We start from the raw sequence: 21,931 nt of genomic DNA, 5'->3' as shown, positions 1-21,931 counted from the left end.
GGCGGTGCAGTGGGGATGCTGAGCCGTGCTCACTGCGTGTGTCTCTCTGCAGGTCGGAGGAGTCCTTCAAACAGTACTTCAGTGAGATGCCCTGGCTCGCCGTCCCCTACACTGACGAGGCCCGGCGGTCACGCCTCAACCGGCTGTACGGAATCCAAGGTAGGTGCTCTAGGCCCCGGCTCCGTGCGGCTCCTGGAAACCTGCTCACCCGGGCCCACCGTGTCTTTGGCTTTCCTTTAAGAAGAAAGGCATCATTATTTCCATGAATAGTCATGTTCCTCTCATGTTTCTCCGCAGCGTAGAATTTTCCTGGTGTGAATTCTAATCCATTTTAAAAAAATAAGTATTGCCAGTCTGGGCGCGGCAGCTCACACCTGTAATCCCAGCACTTTGGGAGGCTGAGGCAGGCAGATCACCTGAGATCAGGAATTCGAGACCAGTCTGGACAACATGGAGAAACCCCGTCTCTACTAAAAATACAAAAATTAGCCGGGCGTGGTGGCGGGTGCCTGTAATCCCAGCTACTCGGGAGGCTGAGGCAGGAGAATCGTTTGAACCCAGGAGGTGGAGGTTGCAGTGAGCCGAGATCACACCATTGCACTCCTGCCTGAGTGACAGAGGGAGACTCTGTCTCAAAAAATAATAATCATACTAAATACTGTCTTAGTAAGACAGCTGCTTCCCACTGCCCAGCGTGTGGATTCTGATATGATTGGGACACGGAGCACAGCCTCCCAAATGACGTGGCCATTTGATTAAGGGGAGATCAATGCGGTAGTGACATGGAAGCTAGACTGGAAGAGAAATCCCAGAGGCAGGTCATTCACTGGTACTTCTTTAAATTTTTTTTTTTTTTTTTGAGACAGAGTCTTGCTCTGTCGCCCAGGCTGCAGTGCAATGGTGCGATCTCGGCTCACTGCAGCCTCCACCTTCCCAGGTTCAAGCGATTCTCCTGCTTCGACCTCGCCAGTAATTGGGATTACAGGCATCCGCCACCACACCCGGCTAATTTTTGTATTTTTAGTAGAGATGAAGTTTCACCAAATTGGTCAGGCTGGTCTTGAACTCCTGACCTCAGGTGATCCTCCTGCCTCAGCTTCCCAAAGTGCTGGGATTACAGGCATGAGCCGCCGCGCCCGGCCTGTTCACTGATACTTCTGATGTACACATTGAGCACGCGCCGTGTCAGGACCGCAGACGGGCTTGGGGCTGCACTGCCCGATGTCAGGCCTCAGATGGCCCCGCCTGTGGGAGAGGACGTGGTCTGGGCAGCTTCTGCCCCTCCCACCCCCGCACTGTCCCCGTCCCTGACCGTCTCCTGCTCACTGTCATTCTGGGGTGACGGGGAGTGTGCGGCCCGCGTGCCGGAGCAGTCTGGCTTCTGGGGTTGTTACTTCCTGGGCAGCGTTTTGTGTTGATCTCACCGGTCAGCAGCACTGTTCTGACAAGTACAAGTTCAGGCAGAGTCACTGCATCCCACTGCCTCCAACCGCCAAAACAGACAAAAACCCACAGCCTGTTCTGGGGCAGAATCGCCAAGAATAGGCCTTTGTGGCCCCCCGGGAGCAGAGCTGTTGGGGGATGTGAGGTGGAGCTGGCAGGGGTCCCATGACCATCGCATCCCTCACTGTTGGCTTCTCATCCTTTTTCCCTGCTCCTCTTCCAGCCTCTCTCCTCAGCAGGCCTGCGTTAGAGGGAACACGACGGCTGCCCCGAATTCCCTCAGTGCCGCTCTTCTGCCCTGAAGCATCCCTCTTTCATCCTTGGGTTCCATGACTCAGGAAGTCTGTGTGTCTCCCGCCCCGTTCCTCTTTCTTGGTAGCGGTATCATCTCTACCTTTTTTCCCTTTTGGTCTCAGTCGTCACCCAGGATGGAGTGCAATGGCGCAATCACGGCTCACTGCAGCCTCCAACTCCTGGGCTCAAGCCATCCTCCCACCTCAGCCTTCTACCACTCCAGCTGGTTTTTAAAGACTTTGTAGTGACAGGGTCTCACTGTGTTGCACAGGCTGATCTCGCACTCCTGGCCTAAGCAATCCTCCTGCCTTGGCCGTCCAAGATCCCTACTTTCTTTTTCTTTTTGAGACGGAGTCTCGCTCTGTTGCCCAGACTGGAGTGCAATGGCGCGATCTCGGCTCACTGCAACCTCTGCCTCCCAGGTTCACGCCATTCTTCTGCCTCAGCCTCCCAAGTAGCTGGGACTACAGGTGCCCGCCACCATGCCCAGCTAATTTTTTGTGTGTGTATTTTTAGTAGAGACGGGGTTTCACCGAGTTAGCCAGGATGGTCTTGATCTCCTGACCTCGTGATCCGCCCGCCTCGGCCTCCCAAAGTGCTGGGATTACAGGCATGAGCCACAGCACCCGGCCCCAAGATCCCTACTTTCTAAGGTTCTGTCCTTTTTTTTTTGAGACAGAGTCTTGCTCTGTTGCCCAGGCTCGAATGCAGTGGTGCGATCTCAGCTCACTGCAACCTCTGCCTCCTGGGTTTTAGCGATTCTCCTGCCTCAGCCTCCTGAGTAGCTGGGATTACAGGTGCATGCTACCATGTTGGGCTGATTTTTGTATTTTTAGTAGTGATGGGGTTTTACCATGTTGTCCAGGCTGGTCTCAAACTCCTGACCTCAGGTGATCCACCCATCTGAGCCTCCCAAAGTGCTGCGATTACAGGCGTGAGCCACTGTGCCCAGCTCTTTTTTGTTTTTTTTTTTTTTTGAGATAGAGTCTTGCTGTCACCTGGAGGCTGGAGTACATTGGCACAATCTCTGCTCACTGTAACCTCTGCCTCCCGGGTTCAAGCGATCCTCCTGCCTCAGCCTCCAGAGTAGCTGGGACTACAGGCACCTGCCACCACACCTGGCTAATTTTTGTATTTTTAGTAGAGACGGGGTTTCACCATGGTGGGCAGGCTGGTCTCAAACTCCTGACCTCAGGTGATCCGCCCGCCTCAGCCTCCCAAAGTGCTGGGATTACAGGCATGAGCCACCGCGCCCGGCCGGCCATAGCCTCTTAAACAAAAACAAATACTGAATTTGGTTTTATTCAAATTGCACTTATTGACACACAAAACGTCAGTGGCATGAGTTTGATTCATATTTCTAAACTTAATTCCAGATCTTCCTAGGTTTGAAAGATGCTCACGTATGAAGGAAATCATTATATCATTCCAGGGATATCATTTTGGAAGCGTCTTCTCAGTGCCTCGAGGTTGGGCTGAGCCCCACGTCCGGCATTCAGTCTGCGTCGATGGCCTGTTTGTGGTGCCCTGTCCTTGCCCTCTAAGCCGGGGCTGTTTCTCCTTCAGAGCCTCTCGCTCAGCCCTAGTTTCACTGGTATATCAGTTCTGGCTTCTCTCTGGTCTCAGCAGCCGGCAGCCTTCCCGAGACCACACCGTCCCTTTCTCTCTGGTCTCAGCAGCCGGCAGCCTTCCCGAGACCACACCGTCCCTCGATGGGAGTTGACCTTTCTTTGCCTCTGAGGATATTTAAATGTGGCCAGGCTGGGCCGAAACACCTTTGAACTTGAAGGAACTGTGCGTTCCTTCATAAGCTTCGTAGCATCACAAAACTCTGACCAGTATTTTTGATTGAATTCTGAATACTTCTGAGCTTTTGTATGATTCCGTGGTTACGGCTTCCTCTCATTCAATGGACGTGTTCTAGGTATGTGAACACACGTACATGCACACACACACGCTCACACATTCACACACACTCATACTCTCACACACACACCTACACTCACACGGACGCACACACACACCTACACTCACACACCTACACATGCACACACACACCTACACACTCACGCACACCTACACTCACACACACCCCCCACGCTCACACACATGCACACTCGCACACACAGACTCGCACACACAGACTCGCTCTGCAGGGTCCTGGCTGTTGGAGTGTCTGGTCTGCACATCCTGTGGGGCCATCTCTGGGGACGTCCTGCTCCCTCTTTGTGCCCTGGGGTCTCAGTCCTGTCTCGCTCGTTTCTCTCCTGCTGAAGAGTCTTCCACAGAGCAGTGCCAGGTGCCTCCCCTGCCATCACCAAAGGGAGCTGCCTCCGCCTGGCCCGTCCTTGGACTCACACTGGGGCAGTGGCTTGAACTGCTGGTCATTTTGTGGATCGAGTCGCATAAGGGCAGAGTGTTCTCCTGACAGGCTCGGGTGAAAATGGGTAACCCAGGCCACGCGCGGTGGCTCACGCCTGTAATCCCAGCACTTCAGGAGGCCGAGGCGGGTGGATCACGAGGTCAGGAGTTCAAGACTAGTCTGGCGAACATGATGAAACCCTGTCTCTACTAAAAATACAAAATTAGCCGGGCACAGTGGCAGGCACCTGTAATTCCAGCTACTCGGGAGGCTGAGGCAGGAGAAACGCTTGAACCCGGGAGGTGGAGCTTGCAGTGAGCCGAGATCGTGCCACTGCACTCCAGCCTGGGCGACAGAGCGAGACTCTGTCTCCAAAATAAAAAAAAGCAGAAATGGGTAACCCAGCAACCCGAGGTCCTGCAAGCATCTTGGGGTTTTAAGAATCACCTGCTGAGTGAAGGAGGCCTGCCAAATGCTGCCAGTGTTTTGAGGCATCTATGGGGCGGTACGGGTGGGGGAATTGGGGCCTCGAGGCTGTACCCTTGAGCTGCCCGTCTCACAGGGTGGCAGCCTTTGCCGTGGCCTTGATGATGAGTTTGCCCCCCAGGCCGGCCTGGCCAAAAGTCTGCTGCCGGCAGGCTGGCCGCTGGCTGCCTTTGGTGCCCCAGGCTGAGCTGGGCTGTGTGACCCGTCTCCACAGGACCACCGAGCTCACCAAGGACCTGGCATTCGGCGTCCCCCTACCTCCTGGTCTCGTGGGAATAACTGGCTTCCAGAGTGCTGGGCCCTCCCCTCCCAGAGCTTTACGCGGCCTGGGGAATGTGCAGCCGTGGGCGCTGCTGAAAATTCCTTTTCTAAGGAGAGCATTGTTGACACACCTTGCAAAAGACAGACCCTGTTAGCAGTTGTCTGAGGAATCCTCGGCCGTGAGAGAGCACGGCACTCTTTGCAGGGAGACTTACAGCCCTTTCTCTCTTAGGCCAGGGGCGCTGGCTGGTTTGGCTCCCTTGCCCCAACCTTCGGGGAGTGCAGACGGCCTGAGGGCTGTGCAGGGCCTGGAGCAGACGCGGGAGCAGCCAGAGGTGGCTGGCGGGTGGCGGGGGTGAGGGCCCTTTTCTCCTCCAGCCTCAAATCCTCTTCTCTGTTTTCCTCCTTTCCTCCTGTGCCACCTCCTCCTGTTCCGACTTCTCCCCTCCTTTGCTTTCTTCCTCTTCTGCTTCCCTCCTTCTTCATCCCGTTCCCTTCTTGACTCTCTTCCTTTGTCCCTTTCAAAAAAATGGATTTGAGGCAGAATCTGTTTATATAAAAATGAAACGGCCGGGCGCGGTGGCTCAAGCCTGTAATCCCAGCACTTTGGGAGGCCGAGACGGGCGGATCACAAGATCAGGAGATCGAGACCATCCTGGCTAACACGGCGAAACCCCGTCTCTACTAAAAACACAAAAAATTAGCCGGGCGAGGTGGCGGCGCCTGTAGTCCCAGCTACTCGGGAGGCTGAGGCAGGAGAATGGCGGGAACCCGGGAGGCGGAGCTTGCAGTGAGCTGAGATCCGGCCACTGCCCTCCAGCCTGGGCGACAGAGCGAGACTCCGTCTAAAAAAAGAAAAAAAAAAAAAAGAAAAAAAAAAATGAAACATTTGGAGACTGTTATGTTTCAACGAGAAGAGGGGCTACCTCGTGACCTGCAGAGTGGCTTTGCTGTTCTTTCTTATGTGTTTTGCTTAATTTTTTTTTTTTTTTTTGAGACAGAGCCTCACTGTGTCACCCAGGCTGGAGTGCAATGGCGCGATCTCGGCTCACTGCAACCTCCGCCTCCCGGGTTCAAGTGATTCTCCTGTCTCAGCCTCCCGAGTAGCTGGGATTACAGGCATGCACCACCACGCCTGGCTAATTTTTGTATTTTTAGTAGAGATGGGGTTTCACCATGTTGGCCAGGCTGGTCTCGAACTCCTGACCTCAGGTAATCCGCCCGCCTCGGCCTCCCAAAGTGCTGGGATTACAGGCGGGAGCCACCGTGCCCGGCTCCTTTCCTTAACTCTCTAAGCAGGGGAATGTTTTTGGGGAGCCAGGAGGAGGGAGGAACGGAAGGGTCCGAGCAATAGATCCCAGGCATTGGTTGGTGTTTGTCATCCCCTCTCACCCCCACGGCCCTTCAGTTCTGATTTTCATTTGATATTAATGCGCTAAATAGGATGCCGTTAAAGAAAACCTAACTAGACATAGATATCTCGCTGTCGTCCCACCTACGTTCCTGCCTCAGCAGCATAACCGTTCTCACTTCTGAGTCCGCTTTGGTTCCTGCCCACCCGCGTACGCACTCACAGGCTCGTAACATACACACGGCACTGTGCACTCCGCGGTGTTTACTAAACAGTGTGGCGCAGACATTTGCCACGTCGCTGCAGTCTTCGTAAGGACCGTTTTCATGATCGGGTAATAGTTTGCCTGCTGGTGCGTCCTCACCAGGTCTTTCTGTTCTAGGACCTGCTTTTCCTTCCACTGCTCCTCCCAGCTCCTGGCAATCTTTGGGGAATTCGTCCTGGCTGCCTCCGGTCACGTTGCCATCCAGATGCAGAGAAGGCTGCGTCACAGCCCTGCCCGCTCTTCTCTGCCTCCCAGGGTCCTGGACCCCTTCAGCTTCCTTGCCCCAGCCCCCACCTCCTTCCAAACTCCCTGTCTCGTTGGCAGCGGAAAAGGCACCAGGCTAAACCGTGGGACAGTCTCGGTGCACCTGGCTTTGAGATAGTTTTAAATACTTGCAAGTCGGCTCCTTCTCAGAGAGGAGAGTCTGCAGTTTACTCCTCTGTGTGTTTTGAGGGAGATGGTGAAAGGGGTCTGTGGGCTCTGCTCATGTCGCAGAGCTGGGGACTCGGGGCCGAGCTGTCTCTAGGAACCTAGAGTCCGTGTTCCAAGCCCAGGAGTGTAGCCTGGGGTGGGGGATGCAAAAGTGCGCCAGCCCCACCCTTGGCAGACACCACACTGTTGCCGCAGCCCTCACTGCGGTCTCGACGGCGTCTCTGCTTTCTGCTGCTTTAGCTATAACTTCCTCCAGCCCAGCACAGAGGGCTCTTGATCTCACTAGAGCAAGCGCCCAGTTTTCCATACCTCTGCCTTCTCACGAGCCAAATAATCAGTTTAGGGATGATTAAAAGAATATAATGAGGCCGGGCGCGGTGGCTCAAGCCTGTAATCCCAGCACTTTGGGAGGCCGAGGCGGGCGGATCACGAGGTCAGGAGATCGAGACCATCCTGGCTAACATGGTGAAACCCCGTCTCTACTAAAAATACAAAAAACTAGCCGGGCGAGGTGGCGGGCACCTGTAGTCCCAGCTACTTGGGAGGCTGAGGCGGGAGAATGGCGTGAACCCGGGGGGCGGAGCTTGCAGTGAGCCGAGATCGCGCCACTGCACTCCAGCCTGGGCGACAGAGCGAGACTCCGCCTCAAAAAAAAAAAAAAAAAAAAAAAAAAAAAAAAAAGAATATAATGGCCGGGCGCGGTGGTTCACACCTGTAATCCCAGCACTTTGGGAGGCCAAGGCGGGCGGATCACTTGGTCAGGAGTTTGAGACTAGCCTGGCCAACATGGCGAAACCATGTTGTGAAACCATGGTGAAATCAGTATACAAAACTGATTTATAATAATAGCCAATACTTATGGAATACTTACAATATCAATACACCAGGTACTCTGCTAAAAAGTATTCTACAGTGGCTGGACACGGTGGTTCATGCCTGTTATCCCAGCAGTTAGGCTGAGGCGGGCGGATCACCTGAGGTCAGGAGTTTGAGACCAGCCTGGACAATATGGTGAAACCCCATCTCTACTGAAAATAGAAAAAATTAGCCCGGCGTGGTGGCGTGCGCCTGTAGTCCCAGCTACTTGGAAGGCTGAGGCAGGAGAATCACTTGAACCCGGGGGGCGGAGCTTGCAGTGAGCCAAGATCATGCCACTGCACCCCAGGCTGGGCGACAGAGCGAGACTCTGTCTCAAAAAAAATAAATAAATAAAAAATAAAACAGGGAATTGAGTTGCCTGGATCCTCCCTGGAGTCCCAGCTGTACTTTCCCCCAAGCGCCCCAGCCACCCACGCAGGGAAACAAGTTCAGGCAAAGCAGCGATGAGCTGTTCCTTTTTCGTTCCCTCCAGAGGCGCCCTGTGGGCCTGGTTCCCTGTGAATTTCCGGTTAGAGGCTTCGCCCTGCTTTCTCGTTGGAAGTCTGTATTTCCGGCCGGGCGCGGCGGCTCACGCCTGTAATCCCAGCACTTCGGGAGGCCGAGGCAGATGGGTCACCTAAGGTGGTGAGTTTGAGACCATCCTGGCCAACATGGCGAAACCCCATCTCTATTAAAAATTAGCCGCGTGTTGGGGTGCGCACCTGTAGCCCAGCTACTCGGGAGGCTGAGGCAGGAGAATTGCTTGAACGCGGGAGGCGGAGGCTGCAGTGAGCTGAGATTGCGCCACTGCACTCCAGCCTGGGCAACAGAGCGAGACTCCGTCTAACAAACAAACAAACAAAAAACCTGTATTTTGGAGAACCTGCTTCAAGGGCTGGTGGAACAGAGTGTGTGTGAAGGGGGAGAAAGGAAAGAGGTGACTGTGGTCTCAGCCTTCTCCCCCAGGAGCACAGGGAGGTGGGTGGTGCAGAAAGCTGCAGGCACAGGACTTCCCCTGCCCTGGTTAAGACAGTCCCCATCCCAGGTGCTGTGAGAGCCCCAGCAGCGTCCATGGCCTGGCAGAAAGAGCAGCAGCTTCTGCAACAGGCAGATCGGGGTTCCTGTCCCCAGTGTAACCACTGCCTGGCTGGGTGACCTTGGGGGGCCCTTGACCCTCTGTAAGGGGGATCCCGGTACTGCCCGCCTCGTCTGTGATGAGGATTAGCTGTCTGTGCTGTGCCAGCACCGGGCAGACGCGCCGCAGAAGCCAGTTCTGTTTCCCGCCCCTGGTTCATCTTTGGAGGGTATGTACTCGTCGGGGCTGTAGGCCAAGCTCATCAGGACCATTCGAGGGGGAGGCGGCCTGGCACAGCAGACGCGGATGGTTTCCCCCGTGCAGGTGCCAAGAACGAGTGGCTTCCTTGGGCCCAAGCTGGTTTCTGCTTATGCAGACACACGGGCCAACACGGCCCGTCCCTGCACACTTCGTCTTAGGCTCTTAGGCGTGATCTGGTGGAACCGTTCCTCGGGGGAAGGCGCCGAGTGCCCCTCAGCAGCCAGGTCGGGGCTCCGTGTCCTCGCCCTGCCGTCCTGGGCCCCACAGGCATGGACTCAGAAGAGGCTGCAGCCGGGGTCACGAAGAAGGCCCCTTGGAGGAGGCCCTCGGAGAGCCCCAGGCGCTGGGCCGGGAAGTTCGCAGCTTTGCCTTCAGACTGGCTTCTCTTCCCTCTCCGTCCCCCATGCCTGCTTCTCTTCCACAGACCCACTCAGCATCCCACGCCGGGGCACACGCGGGCCAGCCGCGGGGCTTGTTGTGGCAGCAGGGGTCCCACGCCGGGGCACACGCGGGCCGACCGCGGGGCTTACCACGGCAGCAGAGGCTCTGGTTTACCCCCGTGCTCATCACTGCCCGATCTCAGAAACACCAACTCTGGGGAAGGACCTTGCCGGGGGGACTTTGGGAAGGGCGTGTGGTGACGGGAGGGGCTCCTGTGCGGCCAGCTGTCCCTGTGGCGGCCCCCGGAGCCGGTGTCTTTTGGGCCGCTGTCTCGAGACCAGCCCCCGAGCCTCGTGGATGGACACAGCTGGCGTGGACCCCGGCCTCGGGGGATAAAATGCAGCCGTGAGGACGTGGCTGGAAATGCCCGGGTCTCTTGTGTGGCAGCACACATAGCTCCTCAGGGGCGCTGTCCACACTGAGCACATCCAAGGAGCCCCAGCGAGAGCCGACTGCGTGTGTGTGCGCGTGCTTGTGCTTGCGTGTGTGTGTGTGTGTGAGAGATGTCGGAGTGGCCGTCCTCGAGAGCCCATTCTCTGTGGACCTGCTCCCTGAAACATTAGCCACTTCGTCTCATAGGTGTGAACATAATGGATTCATTGATTCCTTTCGGAGGGAGGCACGCCCGCTGTGCCGGTGGCCGCAGCAGGGTACGAAACACGAGGGCCGTGTGTCTGGTACCTCGGCATCCCCCCGACAGGGAAGGAAAATGTCAGCGGAGCAAATTACTGACCGAATACTTGGGAATCTATAAATATTAAATTGCTCTGGCTTTCACATAAAATTCAGGCTCTGGGCAGCCCAGGAGGAGAGGCGTCTGGAACGTGCAGGGTGTGTGGGGGGAGCGGCTGCCAGTGGAGAGACAAAGGTCCCTGAAGGGTGGGGCCCAGGCCGACTCTGTGGGACGTGGCTGGGGGTGCGCAGCCCTGGCTGGAGGACAGGCTGCGGGGAGTGGGCTAGAAGAACGGAGACGCAGAAAACCCACGTGCAGCTGTGACCACCGTGGGGATTTCTCTGAGTTTTCGTTGAAGGCTTTTTGGTTGGGGTTGCCTGTGGTTTGCAGGAAAGATTTCTGTGACTTTTCTTCCCCAGCCCTGGGGAGGGAGGGGGGCTGGGGTGCAGACGGCGGAGGCTGCAGTCAGCTGTCGTCCTCTCTGTGCAGCCAGCCTCAGGTTCCTTCCCGCACTGGCCCTGCGCTCACTGTGGCCGGGCGAGGGCCCCTCCTCTCGCATCGCATCGGTGGCCACAGCACGTGCACCGTGTGGTCACTGCACCGCCTGTTCCGTGTTTGACCCCCTGCAGCCGGGGAGGGTCTTCTGTGTCTTTGGGATCTCTTTAGGAGGCCAGCAGTGAGCGATCGCTCCGATGTGGCAAGACCCTGTGCTAAGTTCTTATTTATTTATTTAGAGACGGAGTCTCGCTCTGTCACCCAGGCTGGAGGGCAGTGTTGCAATCTTGGCTCCCTGCAACCTCTGCCTCCCAGGTTCGAGCAATTCTCCTGCCTCAGCCTCCCGAGTGGCTGGGATGACAGGCGAGCACCACCACGCCCAGCTAGTTTTTGTATTTTTAGTAGAGACGGGGTTTCACCATGTTGGCCAGGATGATCTCGAACTCCTGACCTCAAGTGATCCGTCCAACTCAGCCTCCCAAAGCGTGTAAGTTCTTTAACCGCGTGAACTCATTGATCTTTCCATAGCAGAATAAGGTAGGAACAACAACACCCTCATCAGGTTGCAGCTGAGGACGCTGAGGCCCCGAAATGTGAAGGTGACAGGTTACAGGCCCACCCGAGCGGGCTCCATGGCTCCTCCTGGCCAGGCCTGGATTCTCCCCAGGTTTTGTGACTTCAGACCTGGACTCCTCATCGTGAACCTGTACCAGGTCCTTGGTGGGCTCCTCCGTGGTGGGTGGGACCCCGGCTGGACTCCGCAAGCCTCCTGCCAGGCAGGGCCTGCATCTCCCAGGCCAGTGGCCAAGCACCCCCTCTTCCCCTCAGGCATCCCCACGCTCATCGTGCTGGACCCGCAGGGCGAGGTGATCACGCGGCAGGGGCGGGTGGAGGTGCTGAACGACGAGGACTGCCGGGGGTTCCCCTGGCACCCCAAACCGGTGCTGGAGCTCTCCGACTCCAACGCCACGCAGCTCAACGAGGGCCCCTGCCTCGTCCTCTTTGTAGGTAGGAAGCTCATGGGGGGGCCTGGGTGGGGGCGGGACAGAAGAGGCCTCACTTGGGAGGAGCCTGTCCCTGCAGCTTCTCTGTCACTAGCAGTGCAAGCCTGGGCCTTTGTCTCTCCCCGGAGCCTTGCTTTTGACCCCGATGATTTATTCATGGCCTTGTGGGAGCTGCAGCTGCACTTTCCCTCCTAGCTGCTCCCCAGCTGCCGGCTGGGCAGAACAGGTCAGGCCGAGGATGCCCTGGGGACCCCATGCACAGACCCATTGTTGGAAAGGGCCGGGTCGCACACACACAGCTGCCGGGGGCTGGCCCCTCTGGCCGAGGCTCACCAAGGCTGCTTCTGCCGGTGCTGTGTGCTCGGGTGAGCTGCTCCCGCCCCGTGGCTGCCCTGGCTCCTCTGTCCTCGCCTGCACCTCCCGGTCTCCCGTCTCACCCACTCTGTGCTCCAAGGGTGACTGCCCAGCTGGGCCAGGAGGACACAGGCACATCCACGCCAGGCTCCCTGCAGTCTAGTGGGATGGCCCTGGTTCCTTTTGCAAAACCTGGTCCTCTGCCTTGGACTTAGGGCTCCCCTCCAACAACTCAGAATTACCGTATGAGGCTGGGTGTGGTGGCTCACGCCTGTAATCCCAGCATTTTGGGAGGTCAAGGTGGGTGGATCACCTAGGGTCAGGAGTTCAAGACCAGGCTGACCAAAATGGTGAAACCCTGTCTCTACTAAAAATACAAAAATTAGCCAGGCGCAGTGGCACGTGTCTGTAATCCCAGCTACTTGGGAGGCTGAGGCAGGAGAATCACTTGAACCCGGGAGGCAGAGGTTGTAGTGAGCCCATATGGCACCACTGCACTCCAGCCTGGGCAACAGAGAGAGGCTCTGTCTCAAAAAAACAAACAAAAAAAAGCCACTGACCAGACCACAGTCCTCACCCCCTCCCCTTCACCACCGGTTTCACTAGGAAGTCGGAGGTCCGAGGTTGTGGCTTCTCATTCTGTGGCTGAGAGAAACTAGCAGGCGCCTCAGGTCCTGGCTTAGGGGAAGCTCAGCCTCGCGGGCGGGTTTGTGAGGAATTCAGTGGAAAGTCTCTGCCTGGGGCTCCAGAGCTACTCAGTGGGGTGGGTTTCCCGTGGTGAGCCTGGTGCAGGCGAGACTCTCTGTCTGGGGCCCCAGAGCTACTGGGTGGGGTGGGCAAGCCTGGTGCAGGCGAGACTCTCTGTCTGGGGCCCCAGAGCTACTGGGTGGGGTGGGCGAGCCTGGTGCAGGCGAGCTCTGGGAGCTTTGCTGCTGGGACATGTGTGCAGGAAGTTCATTTCCATTCAGGGGCCGCTCAGGTGGGCGTTTCTGCAGCTCAGGCCCCCTCAGCGGGTGCCGCTCTATTTGACAAGCCAGTGTTCCTCCCGTCTCTTTCTCCCCCCGATGCCAATCACAGATTCTGAGGATGACGGAGAGTCCGAGGCAGCCAAGCAGCTGATTCAGCCAATAGCTGAGAAAATCATTGCCAAGTACAAAGCCAAAGAGGAGGAGGCGCCGCTTCTGTTCTTCGTGGCCGGGGAGGTGAGTGCGGGGAGAGGCCGGGCCCCCAGGGCTGGATCAGCTGGGACTTCGGGCGCATGAGGGATCCTGGCCCCAGGGCTGCCTGTGCTCCTGAGACAGGCCACAGACAAACGTGGCAAGAAGAGGTGGCCATTCGCCGTGGAAAGCCGTTTCCTCCCCTGCTGCTTCCTCTTGTCCTCGCTCGGCAGCCTCAGTCTGCAGGGGAAGAGCCGGGAGCTGCTTCCCGCCCGAGCTGCCCGGGAGAGGGGCCGGGGCCCGAGCGATCCACACCCACTCCCTCGGGGCTGGGTCACGGCCAGGCCCTTGCGGCTTTACAGAACGCTGGGTTCGTGCCTCCGCGCTGGCCGCAGGGGGCCGATCTCATCAGAGGGGTCGTGGCCGGGGCTACCACGTGCACCTGCGGTCACCCAGCCGGCCCGGTCAGTGCTGAGGTTGGAAATCGCTGCCGCTCCCCGTCTGTTTCACCGAGGCTGCCCCTTCGAGGTCTCCGGCAGGGCTGGACCGAGCAGGAGACTTCACAGGCTGAGAAAGTGGGGCTCTCAGCAGAGCGCCCTCCCGCAGGTGCCCCATTATCCGGGGCGTGGGACCCTGCGCCCTGCACCCTACAGACAGGGGCGTCTCCGCGACTCAGCGCAGGTGCAAGCTCTCGGGCTTGAGTTCCTCCAGCCGGGAGTCTCCTCCAGGCCTGCGCTGCTGCCTCCCTTCCCCTCCCCTCCCCTCCCACCCCTGCGCCGCCGCCTCCCCTCCCCTCCCCTCCCCTCCCACCCCACCGCACCCACCGACCGACAGACACTTTTGGAGGCCGCTCTCACCGCCTGCCCTCTGTCCACCCATCTGTACCTCCGGTTGGTCAGAGCCCTGTGCTGATTTCACGCTGTGTTCGGATCCCAGGAGAGGCATGGAGGAGACAGGCGGCAGCGGCCACCAGACACCCTGCACCACCCATTCATCACCTCCTCAGCAGCTGGCCCTGCCCAGCCCCTGCGTCCCTCCCAGGCGGCTCCGGTCACCTGCTCAGCCCGGGGGTGGAGGGGAACAAAGAGGCTCGCAGGCTCTGCCTGGGGCGGCCGCAGCCACTGCACACCAAGCCCAGCCCCGGAGGCTGCGCCACACGCGGGAACTCAGCCCTGCAGAATGGCTCTGAGAAAAGATGGCTGTAGCACTGCAAGGGCCGGGCTCGGGCGGGGGCGGCCTTGAGAGGCTTAGGCCAGGAAGGAGCATCTGTAGGTTTTCTGTACACCAGGCCGGGGCCACGTATTTCACCTGGGCTGTCTCCTTGGCCCCTGGCTCTCTGGCTGGGAACACAGTCGCCGTCCTGTTTCACAGGGGAGGGAGGCGAGGTTCAGAGTGGACCAGGGGCTCCTCTGAGGCTGTTCGCTGGCTCCCGCCTGGCTGGGCTGGGCTTTGTGTCTCCAAAAAATATATACAAATTAGCCCGGCATGGTGCTGCCTGCTCGGAGTCCCAGCTACTCAGGAGGCTGAGGAGGGAGGATCGCTTGAGCCCAGGAGATGGAGGCTGCAGTGAGCTACGATTGCCTCACTGCACTCCAGCTGGGGCGACAGAAAGAGATTCTAGCTCCCCCCCCCCACCAAAAAAAAAGTAGCTCCCTCACAAATCCTTTCTCGTTGTCTTTGGATTTCTGTGTTCGCCTTGGTATCTGCGTGAGGCTGTATCTGACATTAGGGAAATTCACCAGCACAGCTGCTGGGAATGTAGGATCAAGTACCAGCTTCCTTCTCAGATAAGCAGTGAGGCAGTGTCAGCTTCCACAAGGCTTAGGTAGCCCTGTCTTGTGAACTGGCTGGCTGTGCATCCTGCCCGAAACCACGGCAGGGGCGGGCGGTGGGAGCACAGTGAGCTGTCTCTGTTCAAAAACATTCCAGAGCTGAGGTCCAGATTGGCCTCAGATAACCCACAGTGGGGCCGCAAATCATTGACAGTTGGTTACAAGAATAAACAATCGGAGGCTATGACATTTCTAGGCCAGGTGTGGTGGCTCGTGCCTGTAATCCCAGCACTTTGTGAGGCCAAGGTGGGTGGATCACCTGAGGTCAGGAGTTCGAGACCAGCCTGGCCAACATGGTGAAACCCCGTCTCTACTAAAAATGTAAAAAATTAGCTGGGCGTGGTGGTAGGCGCCTGTAGTCGCAGCTACTCAGGAGGCCGAGGCAGGAGAATCGCTTAAACCCAGGAAGCGGAGGTTGCAGTGAGCTGAGATCGTGCCATTGCACTCCAGCCTGGGTGACAGAGGAAGACTTCATCTTAAAAACAAAAAAAGGACATGACATTTCTAAAATGCTGAGGACGTGTGAAAATGGCGTTTATGGTAATAAATACATAAATGATTAAATACAGATTACATACCTCGTGGTTTTGGGGGGCAGATGCCGAGAGAGAATTTTACAAAGCAGCTCGTTCCTCCCGATGGCAGGGCAGGGTTCCGTGCTTCCCAGGTCCGTGCTGGGAGCCGCCGGAGCTACCACACCTGGGGAGACTGGGCCCAGGGACTCTCCCGCTCCTTTCTTTAAACTGTCTTGGTTTTCTCTCCCTCCTGACGACTTCAGGATGACATGACTGACTCCCTGCGAGATTACACCAACCTGCCTGAGGCGGCCCCTTTGCTCACCATCCTGGACATGTCAGCCCGGGCCAAGTACGTGATGGACGTGGAGGAGATCACCCCCGCCATCGTGGAGGCCTTTGTGAATGACTTCCTAGCAGAGAAGCTCAAACCGGAGCCCATCTAGTGTGGCTCCGGCCTCCTGAGACGTTATTTAAAACTCAGCCTTCTCCTCCTCCTCCCCCTCCTTCCCTCCGCCCTCGGACTTACCCAGCGTGCCCCGAATCACACCACCCAAGTGTCCAGCCTCTCTGTGGTGCCTTGTTTCTGCATTAAACTCCTCAGCCAGCGCCCTGGGGTGCGGAATCCAGCAGCGGCAGAATCCACCGTGTTTGGGAGCGTGGGGTGGCTGGGGGCATGGCCCGGCCAGAGTGGGGGCTGCGTCACTCTCGCAAAGTCACTTGCTTTTGGTGAAAGATTTGCCAGGGTGTTCCAGGGCAGAGTGAGCATGGAGAGCCAGTGGCTCCCGCTCGGGCTGGGACTCGGGCATCGGCACCCACAGAGCCCCGGACGGCCAGAGGGGAACCTCCGGGGGACACCTGTGTGGAGGCAGAGCTGAGAAAGGGCCTGAGCCTCAGTGGGCCTCAGCTTAGAGCTGTGGTGAGAACATCCTTTTCTAAGCGACACAGTCTTTCTCGGTCTGAGAGAAAAGCAGCCCACTCGTGTGTTCTCAGGCAGGGGATCTCCAAACGCAAAAGGAAGCTTGTGGAGGTTTTTTGGGTGAGAAAAAAAAAATGTAGCTAAGGTAATGGTTCGTATAGTAACGGCTAATTTTTATGGAGCTCCCGCCTCCTGATGAGAGCTCCTCATTCTTTTCTTCCTTGACCTTGAAGTCTCTGCCTGCTTATACGAAGAGCTCCCACCATCTTGAAATTCTGACAATGAATCCTTCTCTTTGGGCATCTTCCCAAGAAACTTAGCCCTGAGTCCTTGGAGGGGCACCTCTGAACCAGCACAGACCTCTGACTCCACCTAGCTCTGTGCCCGAGGCCCCGATCTCTGGTGAGGTGCCCACGCCCACATTTGATCACCCCTGCCATTGCCTTTTTTCTTTTTTCTTTTGAGATGGAGTCTTGCTCTGTCGCCCAGGCTGGAGTGCAGTGGCATGATCTCGGCTCACTGCAACCTCCGCCCCCAAGGTTCGAGTGATTCTTCTGCCTCAGTCTCTAGAGTACCTGGGATCACAGGCGAGCGCCACTGGACCTGGCTAATTTTTGTATTTTTAGTAGAGATGGGGTTTCACCATGTTGGTCAGGCTGGTCTCAAACTCCTGACCTCAGGTGATCCACCCGCCTTGGCCTCCCAAAGTGCTGGGATGACAGGCGTGAGCCACCGCGCCCGGCCCCCTTTTCAAAGCAGAACTACAAAGATGGGAAATTACCAGAAGCCTCGCCTTTTCCTAAGCACCAGCAGCAGGAGCTGTGCCCTAGGGTGGAGTGAGGGTGGAGGGCGTGTCAGCCACGAGTGGACCTTGTATCGCCTTTGCTAGGCCCACGTAGGTTGTTGGCCTCTTACTTGGGCTGACTTGACCACCGAAAGAAACAGACAACTCTGTTCTCAGGACTGGGGACGGACGGCTTCGGCCGAGCCTTTTAGCCTCGCTCACTCAGGTGTCAGGGACTTGAAACCACCCTGGACCTTACCCTTGGCCCCACTCAGCACTCTGCCAACCAAGACCACTGATGTGGAAAGCCCAGTCCCCACCCCTCATGAGCTGTGGACACTGTTGTTCCTTGCTGAATTGGATTGTTGATTTGTAGTTCAGAGGCGTACAGCGAGTTGGCGATTAGACGTTATGTGACGTTACCAGCCTGAAATGCGATCACCCAGTAGGAAATAAAGCAGGCATCTCTGGACCTTACCCACTGCTGGGCCTTTGCTGTCCTTAATAACAAAAGTCTTTTGTGCTGTGGTCTAGCCGGGTGGGCAGCGGAGGACACCTGGTAGCTGGGAGCTGTGTCCCAGGAGTTCTGAGACCCCCAGGATGTAGCATCCATCGCATCTTCCTGGTTTCCAGCAGCCAGGAAGCTCATCTGGGTGACAGGGGCAGAGGCAGGTCCCTCCTGGGGCCCTGGCCACCATCACTCCTGGTTTGACTGGGAAGCTCATCTGGGTGACAGTGGCAGAGGCAGGTCCCTCCTGGGGCCCTGGCCACCATCGCTCCTGGTTTGACTGGGAAGCTCATCTGGGTGACAGTGGCAGAGGCAGGTCCCTCCTGGAGCGCTGGCCACCGTCTCTCCTGGTTCAACTTGGCCCTGGACGGAGGGCGAATCCTCAGATCATGTACCTTGTTGTGAACATTCTTGCCCATTTCCTCCCTCCAGGGGAGCCGAGTCCTCTGAAGTCTGAGAAAGCTGGTTGGGAAATCAGGAGGAATCACGCACGGGTCTCCTTGTGAAGAATGGGGCAAGTGTGGGAGTCCCTTAATCCCAGCTCGTCCCAGGGCTCAGGGCTTCTCTGGGAACCCTGCCAGTGTCTCCCTTAGAGGTCGGGGTGGGTGGGATGAATGTGGCTGACCTGAATGTGGGAGATGACAGGATTTCTGTCCGTGCCCTGTATCGTGATGGCCTCGGAGGAAAGGTGAGTTCTCTTAGTTCCTTCTACCTTTAGGGCAGAAGGAACAAAGTCCAGCGAGGGGGTTGCCCTTAGTCATTGCACCTGGATTCTCGACACCAGAATTCCCCTTTTAGAGTGGATTTGTAGCTTCCTTAAGATCCCCGGGGAAGTTTTACTCCAAAGGTTCAGGTTTATACGGTGACGACTCTGCGGGAAACGTTTGGGCAGAATTGCTTCTGAGTGTCAGGGGTCGACAGTGAGAGGTCGTAAAGGTCACTGGTTCTGGTGAAGCGGGGGCATGATAATCGCCACCAAGCGGCTCCACAATCCCGCCAGACTCCTGCTGCTAATTGGAAGCAGGTTCAGCACCAGCTGTGGCATATTCAAGGGCTTCCTTCAGCAGCCAGGAAAACCAGGCCCTGCAGGTGGAGGCCGGGGGCTGTGAAAACGCCACCCTGGGGTTCCCAAGTGTGTGTTTACCACAGTGACTTCCAGATCCCATCTGCCCATTCTCACAACAGAGATGAGGGTGGTTTTTTTTTTTTATTATTGAGACAGAGTCTCGCTGTGTCGCCCAGGCTGGAGCGCAGTGGCCGGATCTCTGCTCACTGCAAGCTCCGCCTCCCGGGTTCAAGCGATTCTCCTGCCTCAGCCTCCCGAGTAGCTGGGATTACAGGTGCCCGCCACCTCGCCCGGCTAGTTTTTTGTATTTTTAGTAGGGATGGGGTTTCACCGTGTTAGCCAGGATGGTCTCGATATCCTGCCCTCGTGATCCGCCCGCCTCGGCCTCCCAAAGTGCTGGGATTACAGGCCTGAGCCACTGCACATGACCTGTTTTTTTTTAACCTGTCTCCCAGCATTAAAGATCTGTTTAAGAAAAAGGGTGTGTTTTCCACATTGAATTCCTGATTGGGAAAAACAAAATTTAAAAAAGGGAAAAGGGCATGTTTGGGACGGGCAGGCACGGCAGATGAAAACCAGCTTCTTTTCCAGAGAGCGGTGACCTCCCGCGCTTGCTTTTCACCCCTTGGTACGTCCTTGAAATCATCGGCCATCACTTACCAGAATTCAGGGAGCCAGTACTGTGTTGGCGTCGGCCAAGCTTCTAATAGTAATTTTCAGCCAGACTTTGTTTTTTCCTATTGCCTAATTGAAGACACTGAAACGCTGTTCTCCCCTCCTGCTGCCTTGTTCTAGGACAGCAAACTGAATTCAACAACAATACAGACGGAGCCAGATGTGGCCCAGGAGCAAATTCGCGGGACCTAACACGGTGCTGCACGGTGCAGCTTAGGGAGAAAATGCAACGTGTGAGAGGGCACAGGTGTCGGGACCCTGCACACCAGGAAGTGTGGTGCCGGGAGGGCCTTGAGTGAGGGCACACGCGTCGGGACCCTGCACGCTGGGAAGCGTGGTGCTGGGATGACCTTGAGTGAGGGCACACGCGTCGGGACCCTGCACGCTGGGAAGCGTGGTGCTGGGAGGGCCCTGAGTGAGGGCACACACTGTTCACAGTACCCTTGCCCCGGGCAGGCCCATGAATGGTGCCCGCTAGGACTAGAAGGCCGCTGTTGTACACGCTGTGGGTGGCTGGGCACACAGGCCCGTAGGTTCAGGATGCCTCCTGCAGCTTCTCTCTGGGGGCAGCTTTGGGAGCCAAGGACTGAGCAGGGGGCCGTGAGCTCAAAGGATCTTTCCAGTTTTCCCCGAAGCAGCTGAATGAGAGAAGCGGGCACTTAGCGCCACCCCTCCCTGCTGCCGCCGACAGACGAGAGCGCACACCTGCTTCCTCCAGGCTGCGGCTGCTCAAGGGAAAATTATTTGGGAACAAATAGCTGTTGATCATTAGCTTCGTTAGTGCTGGGAACATAAGGGTATTCTGGGTACACCTTGTATGTGGGCGCATGAAGACAGGTAAGTATGCTTACTGTCATTTTTCTAGGCGTGTGTCTCACCCCCTTGGGGATTTGAGATACTTCCCAAGCCTGAGAATGTGTTTGGAGGTTTGGGTGGAACTGTTGGTTTCTGTTAAATAACACACAACTCGCGAAAGCCTCTGTCCCAGGTCTGCAGGCCAGTGTGCAGTCCAGAGGCAGAGACGGCAGTCTGGATTCCTGGGTGCTCAGGCCTCACACACCTGAGGAAGTCACCCACGTGTGCTAGAACTAGGATACAGTAGGGAGGGCCAAAAAAATCAATCTCGAATGTCAGAGGACGTGGAAATCCTGTCCCCGTCAGGGAAGAGCCACTCAGCTTGCAGTCAGCACACCCCGCCCTCGGCGTCTCAGAGGAGCAGGGAAGGGAGGCTGAGGCTCCTCCCTCCCCAACCGTGTTCCCTGTTCCCTTCCTGCATTTTTTTTTTTTTTTTTTTTTTTTTTTGAGACAAGAGTTTTACTCTTGTCACCCAGGCTGGAGTGCAGTGGTGTGATCTGGCTCACTGCAACCTCCGCCTCCCGCGTTCAAGCAATTCTGCCTCAGCCTCCCGAGTAGCTGGGATTACAGGCGCCTGCCACCACGCCCGGCTAATTTTTTTGTATTTTTAGTAGAGACGGGGTGTCACTGTGTTAGCCAAGATGGTCTCGAACTCCTGACCTCATGATCCGCCCGCCTTGGTCTCCCAAAGTGCTGGGATTACAGGCGTGAGCCACCGCGTCCAGCCCACTTCTTGCATTTTGAGGAAGCAGCACCCTTGGTCATGGCCCATAACAACTCAGGCTTCAACGGAAAGAAGTGGGTGTTCCCTACCCAGCAGTCCAGGAAGCCAGATACTGGGGGTGTGGTGAGAACAGAACTGACCCATCCATCAGCCATTCCGGATTATCCGTCACTCTCAGCCGCAGAGCATCAGCCAGGCTTCCTGAGCATCGGGAGGACTTGGCTTCAGCCTCTGTCTCAGCTGCTCAAATGTAACGTGGTTCCGTTGTTCCGAGACTTCAGTCATCCTGAGCAATAAACCAGGCCATCCATTAACTTGGCCCCTAGCTTATTACGTGTGTGCACTCACTGCACTGATGAAAACAGGAAGCGGGGCCGGCGCAGTGGCTCACGCCTGTCCTCCCAGCACTTTGGAGGCTGAAGCAGAAGGACAGCTTGAGGCCGGGAGTTCAAGACTAGCCTAGGCAACATGGCAAAACCCCATCTGAAAAAAAAAAAGGAAAGAAAGAAAATAGAGGAAGTACAATCATGGAATTTTTAAGATGGTAACGTGTTTTCTTAAAAGCAGGTGAGCCTGTCAGGTCTGCTCCTGAGGGAGAGGTGGCTTGGTCAAGAGGGCGGCCCCAGGCCCTGCAGTGCAGCTGGTGATTTTCAGTGCAAAGCTCTGGAACCTTGGATGGGGTGTGCGTCTGGGCTGTGTGCGGCCGAATGGCAAAAGTGGGGCTAAGTATGGCCCGGCGTGGCTGGTGCGGACATCTGGGGTTGCTGCCAACCCTGGGGCAAGCGGTGGGGGGTCCCCCGAGGTCTGTTTCTCCTCTGGACCTTAATGACCAGGCTCCCAG

General features: G+C 56.9%; 1 protein-coding gene across 3 annotated transcripts in view; it reads left to right on the top strand.

The window, feature by feature from the left end:
- Positions 1-17,739, top strand: part of NXN (nucleoredoxin) — a 188,317-nt gene extending 170,578 nt beyond the window's left edge. For 2 of the 3 annotated variants that reach the window (XM_031657237.1, XM_009189291.4), the window contains exons 5-8: positions 53-159; positions 11,526-11,705; positions 13,133-13,257; positions 15,823-17,739. In XM_031657237.1, the coding sequence (XP_031513097.1) occupies positions 53-159; positions 11,526-11,705; positions 13,133-13,257; positions 15,823-16,005 (595 nt within the window). In that variant the 3' untranslated portion in view covers positions 16,006-17,739. The remainder of the gene's footprint in view (positions 1-52; positions 160-11,525; positions 11,706-13,132; positions 13,258-15,822) is intronic. The other variant, XM_031657238.1, reaches the window with a different exon arrangement.
- The last annotated feature ends 4,192 nt before the right edge of the window (positions 17,740-21,931 follow it).

Source organism: Papio anubis, chromosome 17 (genome assembly GCF_008728515.1).
Source record: "Papio anubis isolate 15944 chromosome 17, Panubis1.0, whole genome shotgun sequence".
NCBI classification, from domain to species: domain Eukaryota; kingdom Metazoa; phylum Chordata; class Mammalia; order Primates; family Cercopithecidae; genus Papio; species Papio anubis.
Note: the sequence above shows the minus strand (reverse complement) of the source record. Positions and strands in the feature narration are given on the sequence as shown.